This window comes from Eretmochelys imbricata, chromosome 1 (assembly GCF_965152235.1).
Source record: "Eretmochelys imbricata isolate rEreImb1 chromosome 1, rEreImb1.hap1, whole genome shotgun sequence".
NCBI classification, from domain to species: Eukaryota; Metazoa; Chordata; order Testudines; family Cheloniidae; genus Eretmochelys; species Eretmochelys imbricata.
Window position 1 is genome coordinate 34106196 of NC_135572.1, and position 12186 is coordinate 34118381.

Genomic DNA, 12186 nt, shown 5'->3' on the forward strand with positions numbered 1-12186 from the left:
CCATCTGATGTTGAGTATGCGGCGTAAACAGCCTAGGCGGAAACTGTTTAACCTTTTTCTCCTGATGAGCATAAGTTGTCCATGTTTTCCCACCATACATGAGAATGCTGAGGACACAAGCTTGATATACTAGCATTTTGGTCTTGATGGTAAGCTTTGAGTTGTTCCATGCTCTTTTAGACTGCTAAAAGTGATGGTAGCCTTTCCAATGCAAACATTTAGTTCTTCATCCAAGAAGAGGTTGTGGTCACTGTAGAACCTAAATAGCTGAATTTTTGGACTATTTCTAGCTGGTTTGTCTAGTGCCTAGAAAATAACTGGGATTGACAAAGCCTGAATTCAGCATCTTAGGCTCCATAGGCAATTAATTGGGAGCAATAAGCACCTCAGGATGGGATTCACAAGAGTCAGCATGCTAGCTGGTTTCCTGCAAAATCTAGCCAAAGGGAGATGCCAAGGCAAGGGGTGTGTCCTAAGCCTCACCCCTCTCTGGGAGATAGGCTGCAGGCAGACATCCCTGTGCTTGGGATTCTGAGATGCACACCCTCTATTGGTGTTAGGTGCCTGTGCTTTTTTTTTTTTTATTTTGCAAGCAGCTGGAGGAAGACTAGCTGGACCTCCCTCATAACTTAAAGCCCAGAGGGTAGAGTACCGACCTGGGATGTGGGAGACCCCTAGTTCAAGTTCCCCCACTTAGGGAGAAGGGATTTGAACAGGGATCCACTGGGCAAAGAGGCTTCTTCAGTCTCTCCTGTTGAAGTGATTCTATAGTGGATATATCATTATTAATTGGAGCAGGGGATCCTGGGTCTTCACATACACACAAAATTATTCCGTTATTATTTATGCACAGTGGATCAGATTCAGCACTGGGTTTCAAGTCCTCCTCATCCCTGCCTAGCCATTTTGTGCATCTGTGGGGGGCCCAATCCAGTAGGTGAGCTCTGAGCATGCTTCTAGCAGATCGGGCCATTCAGGCAAGTAAGGTAGAGGAATGCTTATCTTCCCTTGGTTTGTGAATTGTTCTGGGGTTAGGTGTCCAGATTCCTGGTGTGGCTACAATGTGCATATGCAGAGACAGAAACATAAGTTCCTAGGGAATTTTTTTACTGCCAAAATTTAGGTGCTGAGTGAGTTTAGGAGTCTACCATGTTTGAGGGCTGCTGAGTGCAGGTTTTGTGAATCCCAGTGGGGCCTGATTCTGGGATTTAGGCACCTAAGGTGGCAGGTAGGTGCCCACATTCTTTTATGAATCTAGCCCATATCTTTCATCTTGATAGGTACTGAGATCTTTGTTAATCCCATCACCGAAGTTTGCTACCATGATGTCATTTTAGACTCTTCTCTGTTTCTTCTCTTTCTTGAGTTTTATTTGTTGCTTCTTCCTTTTCAATATATCCAAATTACACATAATATTCTCCTTTCTGATGTCTCCTTTTCATGTGCATTTTATCCAAAATGCTGCTGCTAACCGTGTTTTCCTCAAACCCTGCTCTGATAATGTTACCCTTTTTAAAAGTCCTTTCACTGGCTTCCTAGCTCCTCCCTCATTAGAGGCAAACCCTTCAACTTCTCCCTTAAAGTTTCAGAGTAGCAGCCGTGTTAGTCTGTATTCGCAAAAAGACAAGGAGTACTTGTGGCACCTTAGAGACTAACAAATTTGAGCATAAGCTTTCGTGAGCTACAGCTCACTTCATCGGTGCCACAAGTACTCCTTTTCTTTTTCCCTTAAAGTTGTACATAATCTTAACCCCACTTATATCGCTAATCTCATTTTCTTCTTCTCTCCCATTCTCTATCTACTGTTTCTGTAATACTCAGTTTGTGTACACACAGGTGCTTTAGTCTAAGCTGAAAGAGCTTCAGAAAAGCCCTCCTCACACCTGAAGTGGCAGCCCTTTAATGCTCTTCTCCTGTCCCCCCTTCTTACAACAGCTTGTACCTAACAAACTCTGAGAGTCCCATCACTATTCCACCCAAAATTCAAGTTAGTACAAAATGCTATTTAATAAAAGGAAATTTCAAACCTTTTAATATTTAATCACTTACAATTTAGGTCAATTTATTAATTTTTCTTCCCTTCATAAGATGATCCACTAAGCATTGGAAATAACAACTATCAAGAATAGTTATAAATAACTGATTTACCAAACCATATTTCTATATTCCAAGTTACTTAAAAATAAACAAACATCTTCATGATGGTACAATTCTCTTCTTTTAAATTGTCATGAAAGCATAATTCTACATAAATTATAAACATGGAATTACTGACTTTCAAAATAATCACTTACTTGGTAATGTCTCTTCCATAGGCTATTTTACTTTTATAGGAAACCTTTATTCCCAAAGCCTAGCTCTGCTGGATCTTCTGTCACTTACAACTTTTAAACTAAACTCTAGTAGATCAAAATAAATCTTTTTGGACCAGACTGTGACTGGTGCTCCCAGGGTTGGGGGAAAGAATAGTATGCAAGGATCTCTGCTCTGGTGTGACCCACATTTGTCTGTCAGAATTGCAGTCCCTGTGCTGGGGACTTCAGTGTATTTGTTACAGAGACTAGTTACTGCTTGATTCCAATCCGTTCTTTATGACACAATTTTGGTTAGGTTTACCTGAAGAGTTTCATGTCACGTGTAAATTAAATGCTGCTTCAGCATATCTGTGAAAAATAATGTAGATACTTTTGTTCATTGTCTTTTTAAGTATGCTCTCAAATCAACATGTCCTGATTAAAATTGAAACACAATTTATCATGAGATTTAGTGGTTATGGTCTCCTAATTTATAAAAATTTTCTGTGGACTGCACCTTTAAATTTCTAATGAGTTTTTCCATCTCTATTTTAGAGAGTAGTTTCACTTTAAGATGGCAGCTGTTACAGTTTCTTGCACACTGTGCTCACACTCATGGAGATTTCATGTGTTGTTGTTTTTTCCTTGATCTCAACTAAATTTATCTGAAAGTGTGTGGTTGCTCTTTTGTGTGTGGAAAACATATTAAAATATAATGGTGATACAGAGGCATAAATAGAGCTCAAAGTAAGTGTAACCCTTCTGCCTGTCAGAGTTGGCAGCAACAAGGACTGGGTTCAGTATCTAGGGGTTCCATTCCAATAACACAATGCAAAACCGGCTAGAGCCCCCACCCAGTGACCTGGGACAAATATATACCACCCCCGCTGGGCGCCTCCAAGAGGCAATACTTCCCCTCTCGCAAGCACATAGTCTGAATATAGCAAAAAGCCTTTTAATAACAGGGAGAAACAATGTGGCATTATGTTGGGGAAACACCACCAACAGGATTCATAACACAACCCATGAGCAAAAAACCCACCCCAAGCAAATTGGGGCATGTCCTTTCCCTTTAGTTCTTGAGTCCAGCAACCCAAAATCACCCAAAGTCCCAAAAGTCCAATGACCCAAAAGTTTCTGTCCCTGGTCAGGGCAGCCCGCATAGTTCAAAAGTTTACCTGCAGAGGTTTACCTTCCAACCTGGGTGGAGATTGGAGGGGGGAGTTAAGGGGCACCTTACGTGGTCCAAAGCTGATGGCCCCACCTCTCCGTGGGGCTCTGCCAGCCACCCCATGGGCTGCTCTAGGCATCCAACAAACTGCTCTGCTCCACCAGCCGCTCTGCTCGCCGTCCCGCAAACTGCTCCACCATATATCTTCAGGCTCCCCCACTACTTAACACAACAGTCAGTGATTTCAGCTCTTAGTAAGTTTAGCTCTTTTGTGATTTCAGCTTGTAGTAGGGGAGCCTCAGTGCTGGTACACCATTAGCCCAAAGTGAATTCAGCTCAGTAGCCTGTAACTAGACTCCTAATGGAATCAAAATTAGCTCTGATATTCCACAGAGGAGATAGGAGGAAGTTCAATTAGCATGTAAGGCCCTCACCAGGAGGCCTATGCCACCAAGTATTAATACCTATCCCCAACCTCTCTCAATTCATAGAGTTTTGGAACCCATGTCTCTTGCCTAGCGAGTGCTACTTAGGTGATGGTGAGTCTCTCCATCATAACAAAAGGCCAAGTATAGTTCCACTGTCCTTGATTCCCATAATCAGGGTAATAATAATTTATTCTTCCTGCCCCAATAACAGAGACACTGGGGATCCCATAGGAGCCAAAGTGACCATTCGGGCCCCGGTTGGCTTTTTTTATTACATTTTTACACCTAATTTGGCAGTGTTTATGCTCCTTTCTTTTCACCTCACTAGGATTTGACTTCCACTTTTTAAAAGATGCCTTTTTATCTCTCACTGATTCTTTTACATGGTTGTTAAGCCACGGTGGCTGTTTTTGAGTTCTTTTACTGTGTTTTTTTAATTTGGGGCATACATTTAAGTTGAGCCTCTATCATGGTGTCTTTGAAAAGTGTCCTTGCAGCTTGCAGGGATTTCACTCTAGTCACTGTACCTTTTAATTTCTGTTTAACTAACCTCCTCATTTTTGCATAGTTCCCCTTTCTGAAATTAAATGCCACAGTGTTGGGCTGTTGAGGTGTTCTTCCCACCACAGGAATGTTAAATGTTGTTATATTATGGTCACTATTTCCAAGCGGTCCTGTTATATTTATCTCTTGGACCAGATCCTGTGCTCCACTCAGGACTAGATCTAGAGTTGCCTCTCCCCTTGTGGGTTCCTGCACCAACTGCTCCAAGAAGCAGGCATTTAAAGTATTGAGAAATGTTGTCTCTGCATTTTGTCCTGAGGTGACACGTACCCAGTCAATATGGGGATAATTGAAATCCCCCACTATTATTGAGTTTTTTATTTTGATAGCCTCTCTGATCTCCTTTAGCATGTCATCGTCACTATCACTGTCCTGGTCAGGTGGTCGATAATAGATCCCCACTGTTATATTCTTATTAGAGCATGGAATTACTATCCATAGAGATTCTATGGAACATGTGGATTAATTTAAGATTTTTATTTCATTTGATTCTACATTTTCTTTCACATATAGTGCCACTTCCCCTCCCCCTCGCACTACCTGTTCTGTCCTTCCGATATATTTTGTACCCCAGAATGATTGTGTCCCATTGATTGTCCTCACTCCACCAGGTTTCTATGATGCCTATTATATCAATATCCTCCTTTAACATGAGGCACTCTATTATTGAGACTTCTAGCATTTGTGTACAAGCACTTTTAAAAACTTGTCACTGCTTATTTGTCTGCCCTTTTCTGATATGTCAGATTCTTTATGTGAATGTTTCTCGTCTGATCTGGCCGATACTTTATCCTCTTCCATCCCCTCCTCCTGACTAAAACCTAGAGAATCTCTATCAATTGTAATGACCTTGCAATACATTAGTGCACTTTAAAAACCACACCCCTGTACAATACATTACCCCACTGGATAGATACACCCTTGCATAGCTATGCACAAAACATTCCTTATTGGAAAAATGTGTTAAATATATAAACCACTTCAACTATAAATAGATGGATGTCCCCATCTCTTGGTTAAGGTTATTGGCTTTTTGCATCCTTATGATAATCACTCTCTTTTTTACTCAGCAGTTCTTCTATTCAAAAAATACACAAGGTAAAAATATTAATTAGCTAAGAGAGAGAAGTGCATCTCTGATAACAATGAAAACTGTTTTACAACCTTAACTTGGGAGTCATTACTGTGATTCTGTCATGCAGTCATAATTTAGCAGATGGAAATAAGGAGAAACTAGCCCCAATTTTTAAAAAATAATTCAATACTTTCTATAAACATGTAGCAATGTCCAACCATTTCTAGGGTTGAGATGATATGGATCAAGTCCTAACCACTAAATTTCCCTTCATAGCTTTGAGCAAGAACATTATGTGAAAACTTACAACTAATATAGTAAATATTAAAAAGTCTATTCTATAAATGCTGCTATTAAATATGGATTATTTCCCCATATTTCAGTGTTCAAAAGGATCCTGAAACAAAGGAAATAATTATTACATCAACTATTTTCAAAGTTTCTGCATATGTAAGTATTAACTTTCTTGGCATGGCACCTATACATCATGAGTGTTAGGCATAAAACACATTCTCAAGTTTAATTATACAACTTAAAAATATCAAATTGATTTGAAAATCACACAAAAATGTAAATAAAATGTAGTATTTAATTTGAAGAGATTGTTCAGGCACACTATTTTTTCTGAACCCATTTCCTGATGTCATCTTTGTTCTAGCCTTTAGTAACATTTCACTAATGAGCATGAGCATCATTTCATTTTCTATTCAGTAAAAAATAAATTTTGGGCCCTGTAGCTTTGTAGGAATATAGTGTAGAGCTAATGTAGTGTAGAGCTCTAGAGAGAAGAGCATATGCAAAGCAGTACATTTCAGCCCATTGCAGCCATCTAGATCGGGGTGGCCAACCTGTGGCTCTGAAGCCACATGCGGCTCGTCAGACGTTAACATGCGGCTCCTTGTATAGGCACCGACTCTGAGGCTGGAGCTACAGGAGCCAACTTTCCAAAGTGCTGGGGGTGCTCACTGCTCAACCTCTGGCTCTGCCACAGGTACTGCCCCCACTCCACCCCTTCCCACCCCTGAGCCTGCCATGCCCTCGCTCCTCCACCTCCCCCCCAGAACCTCCTGCATGCATGCCACGAACCAGCTGATTGGGAGGTGCGGGGAAGAAGGGGGAGGCGCTGGGAGCTGGGGGGGACGGGTGGTGGAGCTGATCGGGGGCTGCTGACATATTACTGCGGCTCTTTGTCAATGTACGTTGGTAAATTCTGGCTCCTTCTCAGGCTCAGGTTGGCCAGCCCTGATCTAGATCATACTTTTATTCTATATAAACTCAAGATAGAATCAGTAGAAGCTAAGGGCTAGAGTCACAAAGGAGCTTAGGTGTTACAATGCTCAGTGTTGTGCTACGTAATTACCCTGCATTCCCTGTACAATGCAGGGGAAAAGAAGAATAGGTTTAACAAAAGCTGGTATAGTGAGCAGGGAGCTGCCTAAACTAGCCAATAGTAGATGCTGAGGATGGGGTGGATCCTAAGTCCCATACTTCTCAGAGTTCAGCACCTATCTCAATTTGGGATTCACAGCTGGGAACCTTCTATTGGAGTCAGATGCTTAAGCCACCTAGCTGCTGTGCGGGGTCAGGACTGAGGCAGCTGTGCTTCAGCTGCTGAAATTTAAGCACCTTGGGGACTTTAATGGCAGAAATTTAGGTGTCTAGGGAATTTACACACCTCCAGGGTTAGAGAGCAGCTGACCAGGGTTTTTGTGAATGCCAGTGGCACATAAGGTGGCAGCTAGGTATCTATGTTCCTTTTGTGAATCTAGCCCTAAGTCTCATTTTGAGCCTGCCTTTATTCAGGCTTCTGTTTTGCACTTGCAGTTTGGATTTATCAATAGAGAATTTGCTGGCTAGGGTGTGGTGTGCCTGCTTTTTACTAAAGATTACAGAAGGGTTTACAGCAGAAGAGGGCTTGAGGGGTAAGGTGGGTGCCCACTTTATAGACCTCCTCCAGTTGTTTTCTGTCCTGGCTGCTGAGTTTCGAAACCTCTCGCTTCCCTGTTTCCCCTGCAACACTGTATGCTTACCATAAAGATGAGCTTGGAACCCACCTGAACTCTACTACACGCCTCCCAGTTTAATTGTTCCTCCACTAGGCAGATCCGTTCCAAATCCTCCACCATGCATCTGAACATGCAACAACTTAAATGTAAGATAACATACTATCTTCCAAAAGAAAAAGAGTTGGTGTCACTGCAGACAACACACACTTCCTGTGAGCTACCGGTGGCCCAGTTGTTCATCAGTGGGCAATCATCTTTTAACTATTATGCATCATTCATAGAACATTTTAGAAGGCTTTTTTTAAAAATAATGTCTTGTGTATTTATCAGTATTTTTACCTCTCTCCTGTCCATTAAACTCAGGTTTCTTTCCAGATTAAAAATACTAAAACTATATGCTTGGAACCAAAAATTACTCATTAGCATTTTTATTTTAACACAGTGCAATTGTTTTCATATCTGTGAGTTGGTATTGGTTTGACATCAACTTCAGAGATTTCCATTATTGTTTGGTTAGATTTAGGTAGAACATCCAAAACACTTCTGTGTGCCTTTGTCATATTTTAAAAATACCATCAACATAATAAACAAGAATAAATTCAGTGGTCTCTACAAAACCAACAAATTGAGGGATATGGCAAGAAATCCCATTCCAATCATAGATGCCTGCCCTTAGCACACTCCCTCCTTCCCAAAAGCCTAGGAAAAGAAGTTGGCTTTGCAGCATTTTGTGGAGGTCAGTAAACATGGGTTATTTCAGATGAAGTGGGGGAGTGAATTCCAAAATCCAGGCCCACCATGGAAAAAAGCCTGCTGGCAGTTTTCTCTTATAAAATGAAGAGACTCTAGCTTGAGTACCTGTACTGCCTCAAAACAGGTTCAATTTCTGAGTTGATTTAGATGTAGTTTTATGTAGAGTGCATATGGTAATCTGATCTTGAGGTGATAAAGACCTGGATCATATTGGCAGTGTCTGCATCCAAAAGAAATAGTAACAACCGCTTAGCCAGACATAGATGAAAGAAAGCTGACTTGGTCACTGTTGCTATATGATCATCTAACAGCAGCTGGGAATCTAATAAAATGCCCATTCTGAAAACTGGAGTACCAAATGGAAGACATGCATCCTCAGTTAATGAGGCAAAGATAATCCTCACCACATCGTCTCGTTCAGTGGTTCCAAAACTTGTTCCGCCGCTCGTGCAGGGAAAGCCCCTGGCAGGCCGGGCCGGTTTGTTTACCTGCTGCGTCCACAGGTTTGTCCGATCGCGGCTCCCAGTGGCTGCGGTTCGCTGCTCCAGGCCAATGCGAGCTGCTGGAAGCGGCGGCCAATACGTCTTTTGGCCCGTGCTGTGCTTTAGCTTTTCCTGCACAACTGGCGGAACAAGTTTGGGAACCACTGGTCTAGTTGAATCCTCATTCTACGAGCATCATTTCCTTTTCATCTGGTCTGAGCCTCAGCCAGCTAGTCTAATGTCTACCAAAAACTGGCTGGATCAGGTAAAACAGAGAAATAGAGCTGGAGTCATCAGCATAATGAAAACACTGTGTCATCCCATGCCTCCTTACTAACCCTTCTAACAGCCCCATATGCTTATCTTGACAACTTGGTGATACTACTTTCAGTGCTGAAACCAAGTAATTACAGAAAGCACTGTGATAAATTGGTACTGAATATGTTCCAAAACTACTTTTCAATTTTTAATCTTCTGACCTTTCCAAAAAATCAAACTAATACTAGATTTTAGGACTTAGGGCTTGTCGACACTACCACGTGGGGTCGATCTAAGGTACGCAACTTCAGCTACGTGAATGGCATAGCTGAAATCGACGTACCTAGATCTACTTACCGCTGTGTCTTTGCTGCGGTAAGACGACAGCTGATGCTCTCTAGATGTCACGCTATACTAGACACAATAAATCGACCCCCACTGGATAGATCGCTGCCCGCCAATCCAACGGGTAGTGTAGACAAGCCCTTAGTTACATGTATATATGTATTTTAGCACAGATATTGGCAGTCCAGAAAGAGTGGGGAAGGGAAGTATTTGAAATTTTGTAACAATTGTATACTTCTGAACTCAAAATGGTTTAAGAAGTTCAAATGATTTGCATTTGACCAAATTTCAGCATGAAGAAACCTGAAGTATTTATGATATTAAATAACAAAGAAATTTCTTGAATGCTAACTCAGCCTTAACTACAGCGGTGCTATTGCACCAGTGTAGTAAATACAAACACATGCATATTTGCTAACTCTTAAGATATACTGTATTGATAAAATATTACACACGTTGTTTTGGAGAAAGGTTCAATAGTATCATTATTTATAGTATGTCACACACATGCTATCTAAAATCATCACCAGATTATCTCCATTTCTCCAAAGCCAGCAGTTAAAATGATCCAGCTCTGGCATCACTAAGTCAACCAAGTGTCACACATACACCACCTGTTTAAATTTAGAACTGCAGATGGAACTGATGCTATTCTTAATTTATGTATAAGGCGTCCAAATATTATGGTGATGAGGCACTGAAATATACAGCTAGAACTACTCTCATCTAAAACTAATGCAAATAAAAAATACAGTAAAATACATCTCAGCTAACTAAAATGACTTCAAAAGGCACCCAGAACATAGTGCAAAAACTCTGCCTAATTTAAACCAGATTGTATTTCCTGGTATCAATATTTTGATCAATATTACTTTTTGACACAGTAGTACTAATACATCACATAATATTTTTTTTCTATCCAGCAAACTTTAGGTGGGATTCTGTAGCCTTTTCACAGTCAAAACTTCAATTGTAGTCAATTTTGCCTGAGTAAGGACTACTGGATTGGGCTCTTCAATAACGATCAGAAATCAATAAATCTTATCCACCAACATAGCTTGATATTGCGCCTCTCCTTTGTCTTGAATCTTAAAACTATGGACATAACTTTCTCTGTATTTACCTAGCAAGAACTACTGCATGTTGCTGAAAGTAATTTTTGAATATGTACATATTTGATGAGATGGTGATCAGATGCCTAAGTGAATCCTGACTGGAAAAGGGTCAGTTAGAGAATATATTTAGGGCCCCACTTGAAGTTAACACAGGTTTTGCCATTGACTTCGATGGCAATATGATCAGATCCTTATTCTTTAACCATTTGTAATTTAGTCCCTAATTATGCAAACACTTACATCGGTGAGTATCTTTACACATTAAATTAAATGGAACTACTGACTTATATAAAGTTACTTACAAGTGTTTGAAGGATTCTTGCCTTAATGGGCATCTATTCTACTATTAACATGAACTCCACTGTCTGCAAAATTATCCCAGTACATTTTGTAGATAATATAGTAACTGAACATAAGAGTAATTGAATGTAAAAATTCATAATGTTTAGTGTTACACATGATTGTAGTATATATCTGGTTTGTTATTAATACTAGATTTCTCCCCTCCCCCCCCCCCCAGGATAATAACGGTATGTGCTATCCTTCAACCAAATGCCATGAACAGACATTTGCCTACTTGATTGTGGATCCTCTGAAACGACATGTTCATGTTTTGTACCATTCTTTTGGTGGGAGCTTATGTTTTAACTAACTAATCTTAATCTCCAGTTCTAAGTATTAGCAGTATAATGGAATGGAGGAGCTTTTCTTTCTATATGGAATTAATTACAAATTCCATAGTTCCATTCCCTTCAATGAAATACACATTGCCTGCCTATGCAAAAATGTGAACTGTGATATATATTTTACGGAGTTTTTGTTGAATTATTAAGAAGGAATATTTTATGTTCATAGATAAATCATAATTTTATACAAAATGGTTAAAAAGGCTTTGTTTTTGCTAAATTGACTTTAACTGTAAGATTCAGATCTTGCAAACAGTGATGCTTGTACATACTTTTACTTATGGGTGTAGCTGCCTAAGCCTGCCTTAAAGGCAATAGAACTATTCATGCATAAATCTTTACAGGATTGGGGCCATAGTGAGTGCATCAGACTGTCTGAATATGGTTTACACTAACTTGCATGGAATTCTTACCAGGGTCCATGAATCTTGCTCTTCCAACCCCCTATACTTTGATAGCTGTTGTGTTTCAAAATTCTCAATAAATATATTAAAACTGTTGTTCTCATATTTTTGTCACTAATTTTAATCAAATTTCATTTTACCTAATCTAGTTAATAAATGATAGCTGTGTTATACACTCACTGGTCTGTATTATGCAGCATACTGAATCTAACCTCTTGGGTTAAATGGATTGAAAAGCAGAGGTTTCCATTGGACTCAATAACAGAGAAAGGATCAGTGAGAGCAATAAATTCTGACTAGAGAAAGAAATGTTTTGAATGTTTCTCTGTGTAATTTACCCTCTCCCAGAAACGTCACTTCGTGACAAAATTAGTGTCCACAGTGAAATATAGCAGTCACGGGGAGGGTGGGGTTCCATTGTGCGATGGCGGGTTCCAGCTCTTCCCCCCCCGCCCCAGCCTGGGATGGGGGCAAGGGATCCCATTTCTTTTCTTCGCTTACGCCCCTCCCCAATTCCATGGGAGGAAAGGGGGGCAGTGGAAAGACTGGTTTCTCCCGCGCCCGTTCAGGGGATGCGGGCGGGGGAAGCGGTGCCGCTCTCCTGG

General features: G+C 40.6%; 1 protein-coding gene across 1 annotated transcript in view; it reads left to right on the forward strand.

Moving 5' to 3' along the window:
• The window catches only part of CFAP300 (cilia and flagella associated protein 300), a 30019-nt gene extending 18389 nt beyond the window's left edge, over positions 1 to 11630 (forward strand). Inside the window, exons 6-7 of the mRNA XM_077808588.1 lie at positions 5916 to 5982; positions 11012 to 11630. Of these exons, the coding sequence (XP_077664714.1) occupies positions 5916 to 5982; positions 11012 to 11143 (199 nt within the window). The 3' untranslated portion in view covers positions 11144 to 11630. The remainder of the gene's footprint in view (positions 1 to 5915; positions 5983 to 11011) is intronic.
• Positions 11631 to 12186: the final 556 nt, after the last annotated feature.